At 44.3% G+C, this 26,145-nt stretch overlaps 1 protein-coding gene across 1 annotated transcript in view; it reads left to right on the plus strand.

The window, feature by feature from the left end:
- Positions 1-26,145, plus strand: part of LOC148137429 (cadherin-23-like) — a 49,567-nt gene that overhangs the window by 12,452 nt on the left and 10,970 nt on the right. The window contains exons 5-9 of the mRNA XM_087982342.1: positions 2,186-2,293; positions 9,063-9,252; positions 11,989-12,134; positions 15,039-15,258; positions 17,120-17,272. Coding sequence (XP_087838468.1) covers positions 2,186-2,293; positions 9,063-9,252; positions 11,989-12,134; positions 15,039-15,258; positions 17,120-17,272 — 817 coding nt within the window. The remainder of the gene's footprint in view (positions 1-2,185; positions 2,294-9,062; positions 9,253-11,988; positions 12,135-15,038; positions 15,259-17,119; positions 17,273-26,145) is intronic.

Consider the following 26,145-nt stretch of genomic DNA (forward strand, 5'->3'; position numbering starts at 1 on the left):
AAATAAGGGGTAAGCCATTCAGGACTGAGATGAGGAAGAAATTATTACTCAGTTGTGAACCTGTGGAATTCTCTCCCACAGGAAGCTGTTGGGGTCAGTTCATTAGATAGATTCAAGTGGGAGCTGGATGTGGCCCTTGTGACTAAAGGGATCTGGGGTTTGCAAAGTGGGAATGTGATACTGAAATTGCATGATCAGCCATGATCATAGTGAATGGTGGTGCAGGCTCGAAGGGCCGAATGGCCAATTCCTGCACCTATTCTCTCTGTTTCTATTTACCTTCCCTTTGTGTGTGGAAGTGCTTCCTAACATCTCTCCTGAATGCTCTGGCCCTAATTCCCAGACTATGCCCCAGGTTCAAGAATCTCCAACCAATGGAAATAGGGGCTAGATCAGAGTGGTGCTGGAAAAGCAGAGCAGGTCAGGAAGCATCCGAGGAGCAGGAAAATCGACGTTTCGGGCAAAAGCCCTTCATCAGGAATAAACAGGCCTAATCCTGATGAAGGGCTTTTTCCCAAAACGTCGATTTTCTTGCTCCTTGGATGCTTCCTGACCTGCTGTGCCTTTTCCAGCCCCACTCTAACCGAGACTCTGGTTTCCAGCATCTGCAGTCCTTGTTTTTACCTAACCAATGGAAATACTTTATCATTGTCTATCTTGTCTTTTCCTGTTAATGTCGTGAAGACTTTCATCAGATCTCTCCTTAACCTTGTAAATTCTACAGAAAACAGGCCTAATTTTGTTCAGAACAAGATAAAGACCTGTGGATACTGGAAATCAGAAACAAAAACAGGTTGCTGGGAAAACTCAGCAGATCTAGCAGCATCCGTGGAGAGAAAAAGCAGAGTTAGCGTTTTGGGTCTAGTGTGGTGAGGTGTTTGCGGAACAGCACATGGTAAGATGGGGTAAAAATCCACCATGAGAGACATCGTGGAAATGAGGTCATTAATAATGAGGCTAATTCGATTGGACAACATTCAGCAGCGTGAACAGACACCCTCCAAAAAAGTGATGGAACTCAGACCTAGCCAAAAAAAAAACAGAAAATTGAGCTCATAAAATTGTCTGCACAGTTCACGAGAAACAAACTAGAAAGCATCAATTGTGTAAAGTAACATTAAGCCAAGATAGGGGCGATAGTCCTCTGGGATTATGTCTCTGTAATGGTCGGTTAAATAAACTTGTTTTGATGTTTGTGCTAAGATCTTTCTGAGCGTCCTATGTATATCATTCTGTTTGTTTATTTCTTTTATGTCCTAAACTTCTGTAGTTATTGATCGTCTGCAGCCTTGTGTGTGTGTTTCAGTGACTAATCACTATATTAACCAACTGCAAAAATGAAACATTTGGTCTATCAGCCAGATTTCACTCTGGGATTTGACTAGTACAATAACTCCATCAGCTGCAATCATTACATTGAGCAAGACAAAAGTTAGCCCAAGGGTGTCACTAATTCAGTGTTGGTTAATTAGTTGAGTTTATACACCCAAAGATCAGCTCCCCAAGCCTATAAAGGGATGGGGCTGCACTGCAGAGGGAGAGAGATGTGAAACCTCTCCCACAAATCAGTTTGGAGCAGCAACTTGGACATTTTCAATTTTCCAACTTGGGGAGTAACCTGGCAGAGTGCATTTCACCCTGTCCCAGCTTCCGTTCCATCGGAGCTAATGGAACACAAATTGGGGGCATGTTCTTTAGCGATCAGGATCACCAGGTTACAGACTCATAGTGAAACCTGAAACAACCCCACTGGTGAATTGTTGGTTAGTTGGAGCTCTGTTTGATGAGGTACTAGACTGGGCCCAAGGGAAGCCACAGACCACATTGTCACACTCTCGGGACTTGCTTAGTGCTGTATTAAAGGGTAAAATCTGCTGACTCCAGAGACAGAACACTCCTTCATCCTTGCAGTTCGGCAACACCACCTTGGGAAAGGAAACACGATCAGACAGTGACAAAACACAAAACAGGGAGGAGAGAGTGAAGAATTGTTCCTGCTTGATATTACAACAGTTGCAAGTTAGCTGTAACATTTGAGAAGTTCCAAAATGTCTGACCCAAACCCTAACCCAATCCCACCTCACCAAGAGTTCAGAAGAGAACGATTTTACAAGGGCTTGAATAATTGAAGGATTGTCTCTTTCATATACTTTGCTGATTTAAGACATTTTGCGAATTGTTTCAGGTGAATATAACTCTACATGACATAAATGATAATCGTCCCATTTGGAAGGATGAACCATACTTAGCCAATGTGGTTGAAATGTCACCCGTTGACACAGATGTTATCACAGTAAGTATTTTACCATTCCCACGATGTGTGCGTGAGGGTTTGAATTCACTCTGGGAAGTGTGCAGTGAAATCACTGCTATGTTTCAGCCTGAATACATCCATGACCCCGAAACCCCAGCACAGCTGTATGGCCGAGAGCCTTAGTTTTCTATTTGCCCAACGTAAATATTTCTGAGGTTGGGCTGGTTGGCTGAAGTGACCCAGAAATTATAATTCACTACAGCATAAGATTCAGCATGTTGACAGAATGAGACTCACAGCACCTTCCAATGCTATAAATGGCTTTAATGTGTGCCTGTTCCATTGCCTGATCTCATGCCATCCTCTGTCTGCCCATGGCTTGCAATTTAACTAAACAGCAGTAACCAAAGCTCTGGGATAAAGATTCTTCCTGGCTGCTTTATGCCGACAACATTGTAAGTGGTTTCTTCCAGATATTTCAAAATGTTGATGGGAAGTCAATCCCAGGAAGTCTCCTTGTTCATCTTAGAATGCTATAAGTACGCGTCAACAAAGGGAAGATCAAGAATGTCATTGCAGAGTGTCCCAAGGGGGATTGAGTTTCACATTCCCTCAGCCTACAGTACTGAAATAAACGCACAGAGTCCAGTATCCCGTCAGCCTTTTTTTTTGCACATGAACCGTACATGGGCTGTGACCAGTTTGTGCAGGATCAGTCCCTAGAATAAGGAGCCTCTCTGAGACTCCTGTTTGTACAACCTGTTTTTCTGACCAGCCTGTTCAGGGATCATATTACTCATCTCTGGAGCAGTTGGGCTTTGAACCCAGGTCTCTTGTTCAAGGGGTAGAGACAGTACCTCTGTGCCACAAGAGAGCAAAGACTCATGTTTATATCTGTCAGCCAGGGCTCTCTGATTGGTCCAGGTTAACAACCCCAGTCAGGGATCTCCTAGTCAATGAGATCCATCTGGGCAACCTTGTTCCAATCACTACAAAGACATTGCCTTTTACTTATTGCCAAATGCAGCTTGTTCCCTTGTGGTTGGTAGTAACTGTACTCCTTAAAATAAATGGACACAAAAATGGGCACTCACACCCTCCACCAGCGCTGTTACATGCACTGATACAGCCACCATTTGTACTAAATACTGCCCATGGGAGTTAAGGCCCTGCCATGTGAAATAGATGTTCTCGTGGCTGTGTTGTTATGTGCTATGCACAGTTCATTTTCATTAATAATCTGCAGATTTGTTGAATTCATGGTCACTCGTCACAAAATATTGCATTTATTTAGCCAGTTTAGTTATGCAAAATGTTGCTTTTTCTAGGGGAGCTTGGGTATTGTTGAAGCTTGACGTATTCCGTCAGTGTTTTGTCATGCACTCATCAGGACAGTTTTCAAGAATGCCAATCTAAAGGAAAAATTACATTTATGCTGTATAGAGGAGAGTGCTGATTGTTTGGCAAGTGGATTATGATTGATAGAGGCATTGCTATGAGGAATGTTGCCATTGAGGCAACAAATCTGCCAATCAGAGTCCACCTGCTTAATATCAGAATGTTTTTCTTGTATAATACAAAATGTCTTTCCTTTACACTGGTGTTCCTGAGAATTGTCCTGACGAGTACAAAACATAAAAGCTTTAATAAAATGTGCCTTTCTTCAGCAGCTGTCAAATGTCCCTAAGTGCCTCTCTCAGTGGGTTGAGAGTCTTTGAATTCCCTTCCTGAAAAGGCAGTGGATGCAGAACTTTTAAATATTTTTAAGGCAGAGGGCGATAGATTGTTGACAAGCAAGGAGATGAGAGATTATAGATAGGGTAGCATGCTGGCTCAGTGGTTAGCACTGTGGCCTCACAGTGTCAGGGACTTGGGTTCATTTCCAGCCTTGGGTGACTGTCTGTGTGGAGTTTGCACATTCTCCCTATACCTGTGTGGGTTTCCTCCGGGTGCTCTGGTTTTCTTTCACAGTCCAAAGATGTGCAGGTTAGGCAAATTGACCATGCTAAATTGCCTATAGTGTTCAGGGATGTGTAGGTTAATGTGTAAATGTAGAGTAATACGGAATGAGTTTGGGTGGGTTACTCTTCAGAGGGTCAGTGTGGACTTGGAGGGCCTTTTTCCACACTGTAGGGATTCTATTACTGGGGATATGCAGGAATGTCACATCGGGGTTAAACCGAGATCAGCATGATCTTATTGAACAGTGCATCAGGCCTGAAGGGCCGAGTGGCCTCCTCCTGTTTCTTGTTCATGGCGGCATTACCAAACAAAATTTCACAGTACGTTACGTGAGGAGACTTTAGAAAAGATGAGAAAAATCTTTGCGGAAGAGGTCAGTTTTAAGGAGCGTTTAAAGGAAGAGACAGAGAGAGAGAGAAATGAGGAGGAAGGGAATTCCAAAGTTTAGTGCTCAGTTAGCAGAAGGGATGGCCCCCAATTGTGAAGCAGTTGGAGATGTACAAGAGACCAGAGTTGGAAGAGTGCAGCAATGTCAGAGGGTTGTGTGGTTGGAGAAGTTTGTGGACCCTGGGCAGGAGTCAGACCATAGAAGGGTTTGAACAAAAGGAAGCAAGTCCTCTACCTGTAACACCTTCATGTCGCTGAATGTAATCCGGGAAGTTTGAGTGGACATCTAAAATCAAAAATGAGATTGATTGCCTTCATCTGACACCCATGATCATGTTAAAATCTCTCAGGCTTCAATCAAAAGTCAGAAATCACACGACACCAGATTATTGTCTGACAAGTTTATTTGAAATCACAAGCTTTCAGAGCACTGTGTCTTCCTCAGGTGAAGTTTCCTGAAAGCTTGTGATTTCAAATAAATCTGTCAGACTATAACCTGGTGTTGTGTGACTTCTGACTTTGTTCACCCCAGTCCAGCACCAGCACCTCCACATCATTCAGTCAGAAGGATTTGGTTTAAACCCCATCCTCAAGACATCAGCACTCAGTCCACGCTGAGTTGGCGCTGCATTGACCGAGCTGTAGTCCTTCCGGATCAGCTGTTCCGGCTGGTTTAATATTGAAGGTCCCGCAGCTCTATAGCAAGAGGTGCAGGGAGAGCTCTCAGTATCCTGTCCAATGTTATTTCCCCAGTCAAAATCATCTGAAATAGAGTAAGAGGTCAGGCATTCACCTTCCTGCTGCTGGTGCAAGTCCCTACTATGTGCTTTATGTCTCAATAAAGCTGGAGTCATCCAACTTTATTCATGTGTTATATGGCAGAGAAATGTGACAAGTAAAAGTGTTACATTGTTGTGTGTAAACATACTTCCTGATGGATTGTTAATTTTCCTCTAGTGCAGAAACATTGACGAGATTTATTGCGCAGCAGATTTTTTATTAGAATTCAGTGGATGTTACAAGATGAGTGCTTTGTAAATGCTATCAGTGTGTTTGTATGAACGTTAGGTAGATGTGATTTAAATACACTGCTCGGCTTACGATGAGAAATCTCAGTATCTGAATTATTGATTACATGTCAGTGTGGTGTGTGAATATATACACAGCCACAAAGTCTGTGTTGTCTAGACAAAAGATAATTGAACAATTAAATATCATAAAGTATCTCTGATTGTGCTCACATCATTGTTAGTGCAGACTGATCTATGAATCTGCACAGTCTCAGAGCAGACCAATTAAATTGAAGGTTGGACTAGTCTTGTGGAACAAATGGTCACAAAGTGAGTTTGTTATTATGACAAAGTGAAAATTAGTTATGACGGCTAATTTCCTCAGTGATGCCCCTCAGGAAGGAGAACCTTGTAGCTGCAGAATTTGACAGGGTCTCAATCTCTTAAAAGCGATCCTTGTGTTATCAATATTGCATTATTCATACTGTTTATAAACAAGCTGTCAGTAGTGCAGTTATCAATGTCCCAGTGAGTCCTGTTTCCTTGTTCTCTCTCTGTCATAAGCATCTTCAATGATTAATTACTTTGAGACGCTGTCATTGTTGGATGAATAAGTGCATGCACGATTCAGTGCACAGCAAGATCCCACCAAACCTGAGCTAAAAGGGTCGTTTGTTGTTCCTTTTGCTGGGCGGTGTTGGATACAACAAGGGGCCTCCCTCTGAGTGTCCCAAATGAAACAGCAGGAGCTCAAGGTTTCACCTCAAAGTTGATGCAATTGCCAGTTCAGAGCTCTCCCAGTGCCATACCACAGTGCCCACCCTGATCACCAGGCTCAGGCTACAGAAAGCCATTCTGGGTAACAGACCTAAGGGGGAGGTAATGGCCTAATGATATTATTGCTAGCTTGTTAGTCCAGAGACCCAGATAACTTTCTGGGGACCCAGGTTCTAATCCTGCCAGTAGATGGTGGAATTTGAATTCTGTAGAAATAGAGTCATAGAGATGTACAGCGCGGAAACAGACCCTTCAGTCCAACTCATCCATGCCGACTAGATATCCCAACCCAATCTAGTCCCACCTGCCAGCACCCGGCCCATATCTCTACAAACCCTTCCTATTTATTTACCCATCCAGATGCCTTTTAAATGTTGCATTCATATTAGCCTCCACCACTTCCTCTGGCAGCTCACGATCTGGAACTAAGAGTCTAACAACGACCATTGTCGATTGTTGGAAAAATCCATCTGGTTCACTGATGTCCTTGAATGAAAGAAAGTGCCATCCTTATCTGGGTCGAGCCTACACGTGACTCCAGATCAACAGCAATGGGGTTGACTCTTAACTGCCCTCTGGGCAATAAATGTTGGTCTGGCCAACGAATGAATAAAAGGTTCACATTGACTTTGGAGAGAGCGTAATGTCAGTGTACCTGCTGCTAATTACAAAGAAGGAATAAGCAAACTTGGAATGTGTCCCTTGGAAGTTAGAAGGATGAGCAGGTGGTTTAATCAACATTGTTAGCTCCTAAATGAACAGAGAAGTGAGATTGGGAAAATCATTCCCACTTGGCAAAGAGCTTCGGGAAAAGTGTGTAGACTAAAACTAAGGCTTTTGGGACTTTTTTCATTCATTCCTGGGATATAGACATCACTGCCTAGACCAATATTTATTGCCCACAGGGCAGTTGAGAGCCATCCCCATTACTGTGGGTCTGGAGGCACATGTAGGCCAGACCAGATTAGGACAGCAGATGGGTTTTTACTATACTATTCATATTGGCACTATTAGATTAGCTTTGTATTCCAGATATTTACTGAATTCAGATTTTAACACCGGACAAAACAGGATTCAAACCCTCAGCCATCCTCTGTGACAGAAGTGAGGAAACACTCATACAGGTGAAGAATGGTGAAAATTTGGAACTTTTTTCTGCAATTTATATTAGATCAGTTGATTTTAATTCTGAGATTGATAGGTTTCTGTCAGCCCATAACATCAAGAGATATGTAACAAGGCGAAGTATATGGAGTCCAGTCATAGATCAACGAGGATCTCACTGAACTGCAGAGCTAGCACTCAGGGCTAAGTGACCTACTACTGTTCCAATGCTCAAAATGTTCCATTGTTTCCTCATCAACCTCTCTTGGAATCTTTGGATCCCAACTATCTTAGTCTCATTTACTTGTTTTTAAATACACTCACCATCTTTATAAATAATGGATGCAACACCCATTTAATATCAATCATCTAGATGGTCAAGGTGAAGGAGTCATAGAGATGTGCAGGAGTCTTAAAGAATTCTGTTTTTGTTCCTTATGTCTGCTTACAAAAGCCAATCATTTACCTATTTATGGAATTTTTCTTAATCTTTTATTTTTCAATCACCCTTGTATTTGAGTCTGGGTTCTATTTTGTATAGTTCTCCTAGTTTCTTAATTGTTATGATCTATATTTAACATTTGCATCTTTGTTTCCTGGTCCTACGTCCCCTCCTACCCCCATCCTCCTCGCAAAACACCCCCTCTCCCAAATCCCACTTTCTCACTTCTTCCCTCTTCCACACTCTACTCATCCCCCTCCCCATCTCTCCTCTCCCCTTCAGCTCCACCTTCCCACCCTGCCCAATCTCTCTCCCTACTCTTCCTCTCCTTCTCTGCTCCCTCCCCTTCTTTGCTCCGTCCCCCTTCTCCCTCTCACCCTCCTCCCCTACCCCTCCTCACTCTACCCCTCCTCCCTTCTCTCCCTCCTCCTTTTCTCCGTCAACTTCTCTCCCCATCTCCCACCTCCCCGTTCCACCTCCTCCCTTCTCTTCCTCCACCCTCTCCACCTCCTCACTCTACCCCTCCTCCCTTCTCTCCCTCCTCCTTTTCTCCGTCAACTTCTCTCCCCATCTCCCACCTCCCTGCTCCACCTCCTCCCTTCTCTTCCTCCACCCTCTCCTCCTCCTTGCTCTACCCCTCCTCCCTTCTCTCCCTCCCCTTCTCTCTCCATCTCCTTCCACCCTCTCCACCTCCTCACTCTACACCTCCTCCCTCTCTCCTTCCCCATTCTCTCCACATCTCCTGCCTCCCCACTCCACCTCCTCCCTTCTCTTCCTCCACCCTCTCCCTGTTCACCCTCTCCCCTTCCTTGCTCTACCCCTCCTCCTTTCTCTCCCTCCCCCTTCTCTCCCCATCTGCCTCCTCCCCTCTCCACCTCCTCAGTCTATCCCTCCTCTCTCTCTCCTTCCCCATTCTCTCCCCACTGCCTCCTCCCCCTCCACCCTCTCCCTCTCCTCCCTCAACCCCTCCACCCTTCTGTCCCCTACGTCTTTCCTTGTGTCCCTCCTCCCTCTCTCCTTCCTCCCCTCGCCTCCTCTCCCTCCACCCTCTCGCCCCCACGGTGTTTTAACACCTTTACTGATTGAATAAAACTGGACAACAGTGTCACATGCCTGTCTTCCACAGGTGTCAGCCTTTGACCCAGACCGGGGTGAGAATGGTTCCGTAGTGTACACCATCAACCCTCCCAATCCATTCTACCGAATCAACAGGACCACAGGGAAAATCCGCACATCTGGAGTGGTGTTAGACCGCGAGAATACAGATGCCAAGGATGCTGAGATGATGAGGAAAATCGTTGTGTCAGTCACAGATCGTGAGTTATTGGTGATCTTGTGAAGCAATCAAGAGATCACAGAATCTATGCAGTATGGAAGCAGGCCATTCGGCCTACCAAGTCCACGCTGACCCACCAAAGAACGTCCCCCTACCCTATAACTCTGCATTTCCCATGGTTAATCCATCTAGCCTACACATTACAGGCAATTTAGCATGGCCAATCCACTTAACCCTGCACATCTTCAGACTGTAGGGGGAAACCCACACAGACACAGGGGGGACGTGCAAACTCCGTACGGACAGTCAGCCGAGGGCAGAATCGAGCCTGGGTCCCTGGCACTGTGAGGCAGCTGTTCTAACCACTGAGCCACAAGCTAATATCGCGTTTTCCTGGAATTGTCTTCCCATTTTGCTTAATAAATTGAGAGTGGTACATTAACCAGGAACAAACCTGTGGGCTTCCTGAAGGGGTTTGGGGCAACCCGGAAACAAGAGGGTGAGGAGGTTTGGAAGGTTAATTGATCCCTCCAATGAGAGTCCAACCTTCAGTCCTCAATCATATACTTTGATCTTGTGCTCTTTGTAAAACATAGCACGAATCTCAAGACACCAAGGCAGGGGATCAGGTGTTGGTGACCATAACTATCGTGACAGCAGTGAGTTTGAAGGTAGAGAGAGACCATTCGCAAATGCAAAAATGTGGATACAGGAGATGGTGCAGAGAAATACTTTGAGATGGCGGAGCATTGAAAAAAGGACATATCAATGTGAAATAAATCAAAGCATTGAAAATGGTTGGACTCATCTATAGTTGGTTCTGCTGTAACATATGTTTCTTCAACATGAATTGGCTATAATGCGATTCCAGTCTCATTGGTTTAAATGGCACAGTTATTACTCAATTTTCTTGTAATGAGGGATCGCATGGAAATGGAATTGTTGTGTTATATCAGAACAGACTGTATAAGGTAACACAGCTGCTAATTTCAACAGTGAGTTCTTCACTAAAGTACTTAATTTGTAGTTAAACCATTTGGGACATGCTCACAACACAAAAGACAAAATATAAATATAAATTCAGTCCTTCATCATTCATGTAGTTTAAAAAAGATATCAGGTCATCCTTATTTGATTGTTAGCAGCACTCTATTCTTCTAAGTCCCCACAGGACAGTCCATTTTCATCCAACATACTCACTGACACTGAGGAAATGGCCAAGAGAAATTCTCACCACTCTGTATGGGACCCATTCATAAATAACATGATGCTGTGCTGCTGCTACTACACACCCATAGCTGATCAAAGTGGTTTTGCCTCTCTTCCCTTGCTGTATGTGAATGCCCGAATGGTGCCGACAGTGCACTTTATAAGGGACAACTTGCTGCATCAGGGAAATCATGTTCCTTCTCATCTATTTTCACACTGGTCTTTGTGCTTGTCAGTCATTCTATTGGCAATGCTCCGGAGCTTATCTCTTGTGTACACTGAGTGATTGGCACCCTGCTAATGGAGCAGCTTCTTATCTTGCTAACGTGATGTGTTGTAATTTGGAAGGTCTTTCCTTCTTTGTTGCAAGTCTTCACAGCAGTTGGATTCATAATTGGGAAAGCACGCAACATGTGCCTTTGCTCTTGCTGTGCCCCAGCTACACTCATCGCAGTCAAAATTCTGCAGAAGATACTTTGGCATGTTCAGGAAACAAATTTCACAATTCCTCATGTACAGAATTGAAAGCTAGTCTCATTAACTGTGACCGTGCCAAGCATGTTAATTATTGTAAAAACTCACCTTGTTCACTAATTCCTCCAGGGAAGGAAATCTGCTGCTGTTACCCTGTCAGGCCAACATGTGACTCCAGACCCAGCAATGCAACTGATATGGGGTTGCCCAGTGGCTCAATGGTTAGCACTGCTACCTCTCAGCACCAGGGACCTGGGTCCACATCCCACCCATCGCTGACTCTCTGTGTGGAGTTTGCACATTCTCCCCGTGTCTGTGTGGGTTTATTCCGGGGGCTCCAGTTTCCTCCCACAGTCCAAAGATGTGCAGGTCAGGTGAATTGGCCATGGGAAATGTAGGGTTCCAGGGATAGGGTGGGTCTGGGTGGGGTGCACTTCAGCGGATCGGTGTGGCCCTGATGGGCTGAATAGTCTGCTTGCCCACTGTAGGTATTCAGTCATTTTCTGTATCCCAGATTGCTGTCGATGCTCTTTCCTTGGATGTATTCAAGACTGAGGTCAGGAAGGTTTTAGACATTGAGGAATGTGCAGAGGAATCAGGATTGTGAAATTGAAGGAGAAGGTCAGCCCTGGGCTCGTTTAGTGGTGGGACTGGCTTGATAGGCCCAGTGGCATGCAACATCTCCTGTTTCTTGATGTCTAGACGAAGACAGTGTAAACACAGGAAGGATTTTCCCAATGACTGGGGAATCCAGGACTAGGGGTCACAGTTTAATAATAAAGAGTAGGCCATTTAGGACTGACATAAGGAGAAATTTCTTCACCTGGAGAATGGTATGGCCTGTGGAATTGTTTGCCACAGAAATTGGTTGAATGCCAATCATTTAATGTTTTCAGGAAGGAGTTAGGTATAGTTCTTAAGGCTAAAGGGATCAAAGGGCATGGGGAGAAAGGGGGAACAGGGTACTCAGTTGGTTAGCCTGTTGGATCAGGCTGGAAGGGCCGAATGGCTGAGTCTTGTTCCTAGTTTTCTGCGTTTTGATGTTTCTATGTCCTTGTGTTCTCTGTTGCCTTATCCCTTTATTCTGTTGCAGGGGGAAGGCCTCCACTACAAGCTTCCAGTAGCACCATTGTTACTGTAAACCTGCTGGATCTCAATGATAATGACCCAGTTTTCCAAAACCTGCCATACACTGCTGAGGTTCCAGAGGGTCTGCCTGTTTCTTCATCCATTTTTCAGGTACTGCTTCCAGGTCATTACAAACGTCTAGGAGAAAGTGAGGACTGCAGATGCTGGAGATCAGAGTCGAGAGTGTGGTACTGGAAAAGCATAGCAGGTCAGGTAGCATCCGAGGAGCAGGAGAATCGACGTTCGGCCTTAAGCCCTTCATCACTTATGCCCGAAACGTCGTTCATTCCCAATGAAGGGCTTATGCCCGAAACGTCGATTCTCCTGCTCCTCGGATGCTGCCTGACCTACTGTGCTCTTCTAGCACCACACTCTCAACGCTGATCTCCAGCATCTGCAGGCCTCACCTTCTCCTAGTGCTTTCCCGGCATTGCAAACTTCTTCCTTGTTCAAAATAAGACTATAGTATAACTACACAGAGCACCCCTAGGTCAAATGTGCGATGTTCAGTTAAAATTGTTTGCTCTGGAGTTCAGACAACTGAGGGCAGATCTCATACAGGCTTATAAAATTCTAGCAGGACTAGACAGGGTAGATGCAGGGAGGGCATTCCCGATGATAGGTGTGTCCAGAACAGTCTGAGGATTTGGGGTAGAACGGAGATGAGGACTCATTTCTTCATCCAAAGAGTGATGAGCCTGTGGAATTCATTACCACAGGAAGGAATTGATACTAAACCATTCAATGTATTCAAGAGGTGGTTGGAGGAGAATGGGATCAAAGGTTATAGGGAGAAAGCAGGATTAGGTTCTTGAGTTGGACGCTAGGCCGTGACCATGATGAATGGCGGAGCAGGCTCAAACGGCTGAAAGGCCTCCTCCTGCTCCTATCTTCATCTTTTAAGTGAGGAGGATTGGACTACTGACCACTGGAAACTCTTCAGTCTGTTGTCAGCTCTGCCACAGGTCCAAATGCACTTACCCCAGCCCTAAGTATGTGGAAACTTTAAATTAGTGAAGGTAAAGAGTGGAACAGTACCAGAAAATATACATATTTCTGAAAGGGGAAAATTGCTGACAAAATGTTTCATCTTGCATTCATCAGGACAAATGCAAGAATTCCAAATTTCAAAGGGAACGCATGAGAAGCAGCGCTGATTCATGGTTGACTTGCCAACTTTGTTTAGAACAGAAAGACCGAGGGATTCAGGTAGACAATTCTTTGAAGTCTGCATCCCATGTAGACAGGGTAGTTAAGAGGGTGTTTAGCTTGCTTACCTTCTTTACTCAGGTCTTTGAGTACAGAGTTGGGATGTCATGTTGAGGTTGTACAGGATGTTGGTGAGGTCTATTCTGGACTACTGCGCTCAGTTCTGGTCATCCTGTTGTAGAAAGGATACTGTTAAGCTGGAGATGGTTCAGAAGAGATTTACCAGGATGTTGCTATGAGTGGGAGGTTTGAGTTATAGGGATAGGCTGATTAGGCTGGGACTTTATTCACTGGAGATTAGGAGGTTGAGGGATGACCTTATACAGGTTTTTAAAATCACAAGATAGGGTTAATGGCAGGTGTCCTTTCCCTGAGGTGATGGCTTTCAAAACCAGGCAGTATATTTTTAAGGTGAGAGGAGAAAGATTTAAAAAAGACATGAGGGGCAACGTTTTGACACAGAGAGTGGTTCGTATGTTGAATGAACTTCCAGGGGAAGTGGTGGATGTGGATAGAGTTACATCATTTAAAAAGCATTTATATAAGTACATGAATATGAAATGTTTGGAGGGATATGGGCCAGAACCAGGCAGGTGGGACTAGTTTAGTTTGGGATTATGGTCGGCACAGACTGGTTGGGCCAAAAGGTCTGTGTGACTCTCTGACTGTGACTAATCAGCACTTTTTCCTCTCATTTGGCGTAAGTTGTTGTTCCCTTTGAGATTATTTTACCTATTTAATACTTATCATGAGCTGACCACTCCACATCAGCAGCAAAGTGCTTCAAAGGCGTTAAGTGGTTCTGCAACTTACAAACACAGACGAGCGACAATTCCCTGATCTCATGACGAGGACAGCTCATCAAGTACAGACCATGGAAGGTTCTGGCAATGTAAACCCAGGAGAGAACTGCAGGATTTGTGCTGGGAAATCCTCTGTCCTGTGGCAGCAATTTAATGTCCTGAACTTTGAGCACTCCTCAAATCAGTACCTGTTCTTTCCGAAATCCAGAATGTTCTTCCACAAAAGGCTGTAGGTTCTGGGGTTCAATTGAACGTTTTTGAAACTGCGCTTGATAGATTATTACTGGCCAAAGAACTTGATAGTTCCAGAACCAATACAAGAAAGAGATAAACTATAGAGACCAGCCATGATGTAATCGAGGGGATGAATGGCCTATTATTCCTTGTGTTTGTCTTCAATTCCCTTCATTGAATCACCAACTCCTGTTCCTGAGACCTCCTCCAGCTTTCTCTCCCGTCTCTCACTCTCTGGCCAATGGTGTTTTGCCCCTCCCCTCCTGTGGGGACCACCTTGACTGGCCTCCTCCTTCCTGTGCTCACAAAGAGTATTGCCCCTTCCCCATCTTCTCTCACATTCCCATTCCCTCCTTCCCCCATCCCTCCACCTCCCTTCAACTCCCTTCCCCCTCTTTCCCTCCTCCCACTCCCTTCTCCTCCCCCACCTCTCCCATCTTCTCCCCTCCCGTCCCCTCCTGTCCCCTCTCTTCCCCTCCTTTTCCCACGTTTTGCCTCCTTTCCCCCTCTTTTCACCCTCCTCTCCCCCCTTCCATTCCCTTCCAGAGCCTTCCCGTCGCCTCTCGACACCTTCCTTTCCCTCCCTCCTACTCCTTTTCCTCCCCAATGCCTTCCTGTCCCCTTCCTTCCTCCTCTTGTCCCCTCTGGTCCCCTCCCTCTTCTCTCCCCTCCTTTCCCCTCTCTGCCCCCTTCTGCCCTCTCCTGGTTTGTCTTGCTCCCTTTCAGACTGTTCCCAGGTACAGTTCTGCTTCCCTTTCTCCAACACCAGGTATCAGTGCTGGATCCGGACGAGAACTCCAATGGGATGGTCACGTACTCTATGCAAGTGGGCATGCCCAGGTTGGACTTTGTGCTCAACTCCAGCACAGGATTAATCACGTCGACCACGACGCTGGACCGAGAGCAGATAGCGGAGTATTACCTGAGGTTGATAGCCAGAGATGCAGGGATGGTACCGAGGAGCTCCACCAGCACCCTGACCATCAGGGGTAAGCAGTAACAATTTTGAAAGGTCCTGGATCAATAGCACTGGCAGGAGAACAGTATTTTACAAGCATTTATTAAACCTCCAAATTTCAGGAAGGACTGTGTGCATTAATGAATTAAATCGGTTTATCCGCACCTAGCACAGAAATTGCTGGAGAAACTCAGCAGGCCTGACCCATCTGTGGAGGGAGAAAAACAGAGTTAACATTCCGAGTCCAGTATGAATCTGCTTCGGAGCCGAGCTTGAGTTTTTGCTATGGCTACACCCCTTCCCACTCACTCACAGAAGTGTTATCCCCCGAGAGTATGGGGCAGAAAGTAGAGGAAGGTATTTGAAGAAGTGAACCATTACTTGTCCACTGCTGCTATTGTAGCCAGAGGAAACCCACACTGACACAGGGAGAACATGCAAACTCCAGACAGACAGTCACCCGAGGCTGGAATTGAACCTAGGTCTCAAGCACTGCGAGACCACAGTGCTAAACACTGAGCCACCAAGCTGCCCTCTACTCTTATTGTATTGGAGGAGGAGGAGGTTGGAGCTCAATGATGGGGACTCATCTGAATCGAAGGTCATTTGTTCTGCACTCATCAGGACAAATGCAAGAATGCCAAACTTCAAGCATAATAATTTCTACCTCAGGAGGCCGTTGATTCTGATCAGCTCAAGCTGTGTAGATAATTTTAATAGATCTATTCAGATACATCTCTGGAACAGGTGGGGCTTGAACCTAGACCTCCTGGCTCAGGAGTATGGGCACTACCGTTACACCACAACAGCCCCTCAACATGTGTATTTATTGTCATTTTAATCAAATTGTTCAGACATGTTATGACACACCACTGGAGTTGATCGGACTTGAACCTGGGCTTCCTGGCTCAGAGGCAGAGACATTACCACGACACCACAACAGCTCCTTGGCTGAGGATTTGTATTCTTGCCTTTGTCCTGATGAGTGCAACTTGTCTCTGAGCAAGGTTGGAGAGATCCATTCTTCTGGCTTCATTGAAGCCCATTTCCTTAAAACTTCAATCCCAGGATGTGGGTCCTGCTGGCTTGGATTGTTCAAAGGGACAGTTCAGATTCAGCCACATTGCTGTGACACACACAGGCTGTGCCTGGAAAGGTTGGCAGCTTCCTTCCCAAGTGAACCAAGTGGGTTTCTCCTCCCAACAGTTTCATGGTCAACATTGGATTCTTAATTCAAGATTTTTGTTAGAACCATAGAATGCCCTACAGTGCAATGTTGCCCATTGAGTCTACACCAACAGTCCCCCCCTCCTATCCCCATAAATCTCACAGCAAATCCACCTAGCCTGCACATCCCTGGACAGTGCAGAGCAATGTAGTCTGGACAGTCCACCTAACAGTGGCTCAGTGGTTAGCACTGCTACCTCCCAGTACCAGGGACCTGGGTTTGATTCCACCCTTGGAGTTTGCACATTCTCCCTGTATCTGAGTGGGTTTCCTCTGGGTGCTCTTCTTTCCTCTCACAATCCAAAGATGTGCAGGTTAGGATGGATTGGCCATGGGAGATTGCCCACAGTATCCGGGGATGTGCAGGCTGTGTGAATTAGCCTTGGGAAATGCAGTGTTGTGGGGGGTGTGTCTGGGTGGGATGCTCTTCAGAGGGTCAGTGTTAACTTGATGGGCCAAAGGGCCTGTTTCCACACTGTAGGTTTCTGTGATTCTAACCAGCACCAAACCTGCTGATTTCATGCCTTGATGGGATTTGAATCCCGGTCGCTAGAGCGATACCTAGGTCTCTAGATTAATAGTCTAGTGAGAGTACCAATATTCCATTGCCTTTCCTGTTTAGTTCTTAACACCACCTTCCTCCTTTCAACTGTTGTTTGTTTCAGTGCTGGACATAAATGACGAGGTTCCTACATTTCACCCAGCTGTATATGATATCTCTCTCTCCGAGGACGTGCCCAGGGATCACAGGGTGGTCCATCTCAACTGTAGCGACAGTGACGATGGCCTGAACGCAGAGCTCAGCTACTTCATCACAGGTGGGTCCCTCCCTTGGAGCAGCAGGATGAGGACGGTTTACCAAATTCTCATCCCTCTCTGAAACCCAATCTTTGTCATGTTTCACCCTTAGCTGTTGTATATTTTTGTTATTCAGATTCTGCTGCCCAAGCTCTGTTTGGCAGAGATGAATAGGTACCAGCTGTTCATGCAGTCTGCATTGTGTGTATGCTGCACACCTGTGGTGTTTGTAATTAGGAATCTGAATTAAAATGCTGGTGAGCAGAGAGCTGAGCTTATGCAATGTGTTAAGGCTTGACATTCACCTACTCAAGAGCCAGGCACAGCCATTTAGCTTTCACCCAGCTCATTCACCTAGACTGAAGAATATTCAAAGTACTTCTTTTATATCTCTGTGGAATGCTACTCCATTTCATTAAAAAATGTTGCTCACTCCAGTAGGGACAGAAGCTGGCCCTTGAACCTTCTCCATTATCCTTTGGGATCATGGTGACTCTGCATCCCAACACCATCTCTTCAGTTTAATCTAGAGTAGTGACAACCATAAAAATGGTGAGATTGTGGGGAGTTGATGAAATTAATAGTCTAGATGCATTTAAGGTGAAACTGGACAAGCACATGCGAGAAATGGGGAATAGGTAGCTCTGTGGTCAGTATTGCTATCTCACAATTCCAGCAATAAGGGGTTCGATTCCATCCTCAGGCGACTGGCTGTGTGGAGCTTGCACGTTCTCCCCCGTGTCAGCGTGGGTTTCCTCAGGGTGCTCTGGTTTCCTCCCACAGACCAAAGATGTCCAGGTGAATTAAGCCATGGTAAATGCAGGGTTACTGGGGTAAGGCGGGGGGGGGAAGGGGTGCTGGCTGTAGGTGGGCTGATCTTTAAGGATTGGTGCAGACTTGATGGGCCAAATGGCCTTTATCCACACTGCAGGGATATGAATAGAGAGTAATGATCAGAGGTTTAAGTGAGAAAGGATGGGATGAGTCTTGAGTCGTGCATAAACATTCTCTCTCTCTCTCTCGGCCCCCTCTCTATCTGCCTCTCTCTGTCTCTCTCTCTCTCTCTCTCTCTCTCTCTCTCTCTCTCTCTTGCTATACCCTGGACTGAACCATCATTGCACTTGTTGATGGCAAGTATATCTTTCCTTCATTAAAGAGACCAAAACTAGGCACAATATCCAAGTGCAGTCTCACCAAGGCTGTACATAATACCAGCATAGACTGGTTAGACTGCTCTTTATCCTTTACACCCTGTGTAGCAACAGTGTAGAAATAAATTCCTATTATTTTCACCATGTTGTCAGAAGCTAAGTTCTGCGGGGGTAGGTTTTGGAGAATGTAGTTTTCTAAACTCCAGATGATAAAAGCTTAGTCTGTCCAATCTTTCCTCAGAAGACAGTCCTCTCCTTTCAAATATTAGTTTGGTAAGCCATCTCTCAACTACTCCCTCTTCAACTTGGAAACCAAATCTGTGCACAGTCTCTTCATTATTCTGTTTAACTGAAGCATAACTTCCCTGTTTTTGCATTCAATTTGCCTTGCAATAAGTGATAATACTCAATTGCATTTCCTAATTACTTGCTGCAGCTGCATACTAACATTTTCCAATTCATGCACTAGAGCATTCTCTCATAAGCCATAGGCTTCTAAAATGGGCAATGTCTCATTTTTCCACATTATACTACTCTTGCCAGATCCTTGTCCACTCACTTAGTCTGATTCTGTACTTTTGCATCCTCCTCACAGCTTATGTTGCCACCCCTCTTTGAGTCATCAGTGAATTTCAGAAGGTTTTTCCCTCTGGTAAATGATAAGCCAACTGATCTGAAGTTTCCTCCTTTCTGTTTCCCTTCTCTTTTGAATAAAGGAGTTACATTTGCTATTGTCCAATCAGATGGGATCTTCCCTAAATCAAGATTGTTTGGAACAACAAAACAATGCATCCACTATCTCACTGGTCACTTCTTTTAAGATCCTAGAATGATCCCTCCCCATAGAACAGCTGAACCATCCCAGAGATCAGATTGGTGAACCATCATTGCACTTGTTGATGGCAAGTGTATCTTTTCTTCATTAAAGAGACCAAAACTGGGCACAATACCCAAGTGCAGTCTCACCAAGGCTGTACATAATTACAGCAAGACATCTTGACTTCTGTACTGAAATCTTTCACACAAGTGGTCAATTTACTTTCTGAACTGCTCGCTGCGCCTGCTTATGTTAATTTTTGGTGACTCGTGCACAAAGACAAAAGTTATAAGGATAGGCTGGATAGGCTGGGATTGGTTTCACTTTAAGTAGGCAGTCGAGGGGTGACCTGGAAGAGGTTTATGAAATCATGAGGGTCTAGGTAAGGTGAATGGCAGGTGCCTTTTCCTTAGGGTGGGGGATCTCAAGATGATAGGACATATTTTTAAGGTGAGAGGAGAAAGATTTTAAAAAAGATATACAGTGTAATTTTTTTACACAGAGGATAGTTCGTGTCAGGATAGAACTTCCAGACAAGGTGGTGGATACAGTTACAATTACAACATTTGGAAGACATTTAGGTAAATAAATAATAAATGTTTGGAGGGATATGGACCAAAAACCAGGCAGGTGGGACTTGTTTAGTTTGGGATTGGTTGGACCAAAGGTTCTGTTTCCATGTTGTACGTCTCTATGACTCTCTGATACTCAGGTCCCTTTTAGTCATCAATGCTTCCCAATCTCTCACTGTTTAGGAAACTATTTGGCCTGGTGATCCATTGGACCCAAGTTGTGCTTATTTTTACATTGAATGAGAGTTCTTTGCACCGTTGAGCAGACAGGTGTCAGGGATCACTTAGTCGTTTACTGGGATCGGGATCTAGTGATGCTCCACTGAGCACTGCCGTCTCATGTTGGCCACAGTGAAGTATAGGCCAGTTGTCCAGGAAGATCAAGTTAATCCAGCAGAGCCTCCGTACAGTCCTAGGATGTTATTACAGATGTTCCTCCAATTTCTTAGTCTTACTCTTTGGCCATCTGTAAGCAGACTTCATGTACACTCCACTTCCTTCAAATGTTGATTGAAAAGGGCCCTCAATCGGGAAAAGCAATTGATACATTCCTTTCCCCAGTTTCTGAACTTCAGTAATTTTGAAATTGTTTGATTTTTGCTCCTCTAAACCATCCCTGCACTCAGCATTGTTCCAAATACAGCACTGTAATTGCTCACGCAGTGTGGAGAACTCGACTCAGAAAGCATTATTTTTCATCAGGGGGTTACTGTAGGGAAATTTTCATTGATCTAATCAACTCAGAGGCATCACACTCCCCTTTGAAAAGCTCCCATCAAGCCCTGTACTCCGAAACTCAAATATCTTTTCATGTCCTTTTATTTGAAGTTTATGGTAGCTGAATTTTAGGGAGTCACGATGATCATTTTGATATCAAACTCCACATCAGAAAGGTCCAGTGGGCTCCACTAAAACACACACACACAAATGCAGGCATGCATGCACATGTGCTCACACATGCATGCACACACATCCTAGCGGAACCTCTTTGCATCCTTCTCCTCAAAACACATTTCCATTTAGTTTTGTGTCATCAACAAACATAGAAATCACGCATTTAGTGCCCACATCCACGACAGTGATGTAGATTGTGGCCATCTAGATCCCATTGGCCAATGCCCTCCCATAATTCTCTGGTCCAGGAGGAAAAACATAAAGAGAAGACTGTGTGTGTGTGTGTGTGTGTGTGGAAGAGAGTAGCAGGGAGAGATGTACTGCAGTTTCCAAACTCAGTTTCAAGACCCAGCAACTGCTACTGAAAAATGTAAAGTATAAATCTTGGTACTGTGGCAGCCTGACTCCACCCATTAAGGCTGCTTCTGTTGTTCCAATTTTTAAAAAGTCTCAAGGCCTCAGAAGTGATTTATTTTATTGACTTTAGAGCAGACCACCAGTCACCTCTGTCACAACCTTTCTTCATAAAAAAACTCTGGAGCAAATACACCTGTTAAAGATGTAGTATTGTCACAATGGGCTTTACCAAATTTCAGTTCCATTGATTATCCAGTTCCACTTTTTTATGAATAGCTCCTCATCTTTACTAGACCCTTGATTTTCCAGTATTCCTGAGAGGTTTTCTTTTCCCCAGGGGATGCAAGGCATTGTGGTATTGACTCTGAGCTACAAATGTCAAACTTCGGGTTAATGTTCTGGGCATATAGGTTCAAATCCCATCATAGTGCAGTCATAACATTTGACATCAATAAAAAGCTAATTATGACCATGAAACCAGCGTCAATGGTCCAGTTTATGAATGTCCTTTCAGGAAGGCAATGGGCCACCCTTATCCAGTCTAGCCTACATTTGATTCCAGGCCCACAGCAATGTGTTTGACTCTTAACTGCTTCCTGGGCATCTAGGGATGGGCAAACATGCTGGTCTAGACAGGAATGCCCATACCCTGTGACCAAGTGAAAGAAGAGTACCATTTTTGTGCTATCTTGCTGTGCATAGAATGGCCATTGTGTTTTTACATCACTGCGACATAGTCACCTTCATTCCCCCTTGAAATCTTGTATCACACAAGAATTATAGGCAATAATGTTTCTCAATGCCATATATTTAATTTATTCATCCCTAACTAAAACCTAGCAGTCATGAATGTAAAGTATGTTTAACTTGTTGTTTTGAGGGAGCTGTAAAAGTATCTGCACCACATTTGTCATTGGCAGACGATTCTATTTAGTTGATGTTTAATGGATTTTCAGATGATGAGGCTTAGCTCTAATGACCTGAGGGACTTAATCTTTCCGTGCAACATGAAGGAAGGATTTTCATCGATTCTATCACCTTTGCTTAAGACCATGTGTACTGCAGTGATCCTTTTAAAATTCAAATTCAGTTTATAAGGAAACTTGAGATCAGAAATTGGTGTTGGTGACTGAGAGTAATTGGCTTTCAGATTTCTGAAAGTGAGATTCTACAGATACTAATGATGCAAGGTGGATATTTTCCTGCATGAGAGAGCAGTAAGTGAGTTGTTATGATCCACAATTCACTATCTGAAAAGGCATTGGAAACAGATTCAATAATAACTTTCAGAAGGGAATTAGCGAAATACCTGATAAGGAAAACTATTGCAAGGCTGTGGTGACCAGTTGAATTGCTTTTTGAAAGAGCTAGTGCAGTCTTGATTGGCCAATGACACCCAACTGGACTGAGGTTGCGTGATTCTAAACTTGCAAGTATTTGTGGAGAAAAGGAGGACAATGTTGTGTTTTGTATTCAATCAGAGTTTATTTTTTTCAAACCATTGGGAAGTGAACAGTGAGTGATACATTCGTCAGGCTGATATCCCCCTTTTCTTTCTCATTCACAGCTTGTGGGTATCGTTGGCTAAGCCAGCCCTTACTGTCCCTTAATGAGACAGCTGTTCAGCTTTAGGGGCCTGCCTCACCCTTCAACACAATTACTGCTGATCGAACACTTCAGTGCCTTTTATCCACCCCATCCCCATAACCCTGTATGTCATTGATAATCTTAGTCTCTATCTTCAACAGACTCAAAGACTGAGCTTCCACAGCCCTCTGTGGCAGAGAATTACAAAGGTTCACAATCCTGAGTAAAAGAAAATTCTCCTCATCTCAGACCTAAGTTATGCTCCCAGATTCTAGACTCCCAATTCATGGGGAAATATCGAACCTGCATCTACCCTGTCTATCCCTTTCTGTATTTTGTAAGTTTCCCAAAGAGACTATCTCTTATTCTTTGAAACTCTCAATAGTACAAGCCCAGTTTGCCCTATTCCCCTTTATAGGACATTCCCAATATCCCAGGGAGAAATCTGGTGAACCTTTGTTGTACTGTCTCTATAGCAATAATATCTTTCCTGAGATAGGGAGACCAAAGCTGTGCAGTACTCCAGGTGCAGTCTAACCAAGCTCCTACACAACTGAAGCAAGATTTTACTATTTCTCTACTCAAATCCTCCTGCAATAAAGGCTATCATTTCATGAGGCTTCCTAACAACTTGCTGCACCCACAATGTTAGCTTTCAGGACACTTCGGTCCCTTTGTACATCTACAATTTCCAACCACTCACCATTTAAGAAATATTCTGCATATCTTTTCCTCCTATCAAAGTGGATAAGCTCACATTTTTCCACATTATATTCCATATTGCCTATCCCTAATTGCCCAGAGGGCAGGTAAGATTCACCCACATTGCTGTGGGTCTGGAGTCACATGTAGGCCAGACCAGATAAGGATGGCAGATTTCATTCCTTTAACGAACCAGGTAAGTTTTCCAGCAATTGACAGTGATTATGTATTCATAATCTTGTTTTAATTAATTATTTCACTTTGATCACTGTTCACTTCCCAATGGTTTGAAAAAATAAACTCTGATTGAATACAAAACACAACATTGTCCTCCTTTTCTCCAGTGATCTTTAAAAAGCTGTAAAAGACCCAAGGTGTGACAGTTATTCAGTGGAAAGTATTCTGTCACTGTCCTGATACAAGATGTTGTCATGTCACATTCCTCTCTTTTACTCAGGATTGTGAACCTTTGTAATTCTCTGCCACAGAGGGCTGTGGAAGCTCAGTCTTTGAGTCTGTTGAAGATAGAGCCTCAGGCGACTGACTGTGTGGAGTTTGCACGTTCTCCCCGTGTCTGCGTGGGTTTCCTCCGGGTGCTCCGGTTTCCTCCCACAGTCCAAAGATGTGCAGGTCGGTGAATTGGCCATGCTAAATTGCCCGTAGTGTTAGGTAAGGGGTAAATGTAGGGGCATGGGTGAGTTGCGCTTCAGCGGGTCGGTGTGGACTTGTTGGGCCGAAGGGCCTGTTTCCAGGCTGTAATGTAATCTAATCTAAAAAAAAGTAATCTGATCTAATTTTGAGTGACTACATTGAACAGAGAGGGATTTTATATGGACACACTGGACAGGAACAGCACTTTGAAATGCTACTCAGCAGAATCAATGATAAAGTGCTAAAATGAAAGGCAATTAAGGATTGGCTTGACTTGAGGACCTTTGATTTCATTCTTCAGTCATTAAGCTGATTCCTACTGCAGCCATACTCCAGGTTTCTTTCTGCAGTTTGAAAATTTAATTTGGAATCTTGTACTGAAAGTTAAAGCCTGGTTTGTATTTGAGGGTGAGTGGGGGTTCAGGAAATCAGCGCACCAGAATTTGCGACATTGAAATGCGACATTATGTGTTACGATAAATTCTGTGTTACGATCGAGCCCTCCACAATCACCTGATGAAGGAGCGTCGCTCCGAAAGCTAGTGTGCTTCCAATTAAACCTGTTGGACTATAGCCTGGTGTTGTGTGATTTTTAACCTAAAACCAGAGTGCCCCAATCTCAGACTCAGTGTATCGTTCTTGGTTACAACTCACTATTATTGGCATGACTTTGGATTGCTTTTAAACAGGAATGTTATGGAGACAAAAAGGCCATTTGGTTCATCAAGTCTTACCCACATGATCTGTCAAATCCCATCTCACATTCTTGCTCGATTCTCATATCCTTCCATCTCTTCTTAGAATTCCTATAGTGGGGAAGGAGGCCGTTCATCCCTGTCTACACTGACCCTCCAAATACCATCACACCCAGACCTACCCTATCCCCATATGCCTGCATCTACCCATGGCTGACCTACCTTACCTGCACATCTTTGGACTGTGGGAGGAAAGCAGAGCACCGAGAGGAGACCCACGCAGACACAGGGAGAAGATGCAAACTCCACACAGGCAGTCACCCAAGGCTGGAACTGAACCCACGCCCCCGGCATTATGAGGCAGCAGTGCTAACCATTGTGCTGCCAGGAAACGTTTGAATGCTCTTTGGATCTAGATTTCCCACTCTCCCTCAACAATAGTTTGTAATGAAGTATTCAAGAGCAAGCAAGAGATCTCCCGAATGTCTTCAGTCAACGTCAATAACATAATTAAAAATCGCACAACACCAGGTTACAGTCCATTAATATTAATGAACCGAAACCTGCAACCCATTCTAAAAGATGAAAGGCTTAACAACAATGTAGGTTTGGTCAATATGTCATTTCAGTTGCATGACACTGTGATCTTTTGCTCTAAATTCTGTGCCTTATGATTCTGCTCCACAGCTACCTGATGAAAGAGCAGTGCTCCGAAAGCTAGTGCTTCCAGATAAACCTTTTGGACTATAACCTGGTGTTGTGTGATTTTTAACTTTGTCCACCCTCATCCAACACTGGCACCTCCACATCACCAATAACATAGATCATTCAGTCATCATTATATTGCTATTTTGGGTAGCTTGCTGTGTGCAGATTGGCTGTTGTTTTCCTATGTTACAAAAGTGAATACTTTGTCAGCTAGGAAGTACTGTTGAGCATTGTAAAAGACACTAAGGAAATACAAGGCTTTTTTCTTCCATTCTTACAAGTTAACTACAATGTGTCAGCAGATGTTGCAGTGAATTTGCTATTAGCGAGATGTGATTGATGTTTTCTCAATTGGGATTTTGTTAGTCATGCAGGACTTGAGCACAGCTGCTTTTTGGCAATTTCTGTGAAAATTGCAGTGTGACAGGGTAGCAAACTCCAGATCGCTGAATCGATTCTGGCCAACGGCAGTAACTGGTGCAAACCAGCTCTGAGAAACTTTCAAACTTTGTTCTGAAAATTCATAGTTTAACAAAGAATAGGTTCGACTCAGCATCCAACTTGGATTGCTATGAACAGAGATTAAACAAAAATCTAATTCCCCAGATTTCCCTGCAATTTAAAGGGTAACAGTTTGAAAGGACGACCATGGGTGATCGATTGTTGGAATGATCTATGAACATTGCATTTTCTAAAAGAGAGAATGAGGTCATTGAAAATGCAGTGGATAATCTTTTCCAGTGAATCGATGTAAATGTA

This window comes from Chiloscyllium plagiosum, unplaced genomic scaffold (assembly GCF_037043375.1).
Source record: "Chiloscyllium plagiosum isolate Xiang-an unplaced genomic scaffold, Cpla_swu_hap1 HiC_scaffold_43, whole genome shotgun sequence".
NCBI lineage: Eukaryota > Metazoa > Chordata > Chondrichthyes > Orectolobiformes > Hemiscylliidae > Chiloscyllium > Chiloscyllium plagiosum.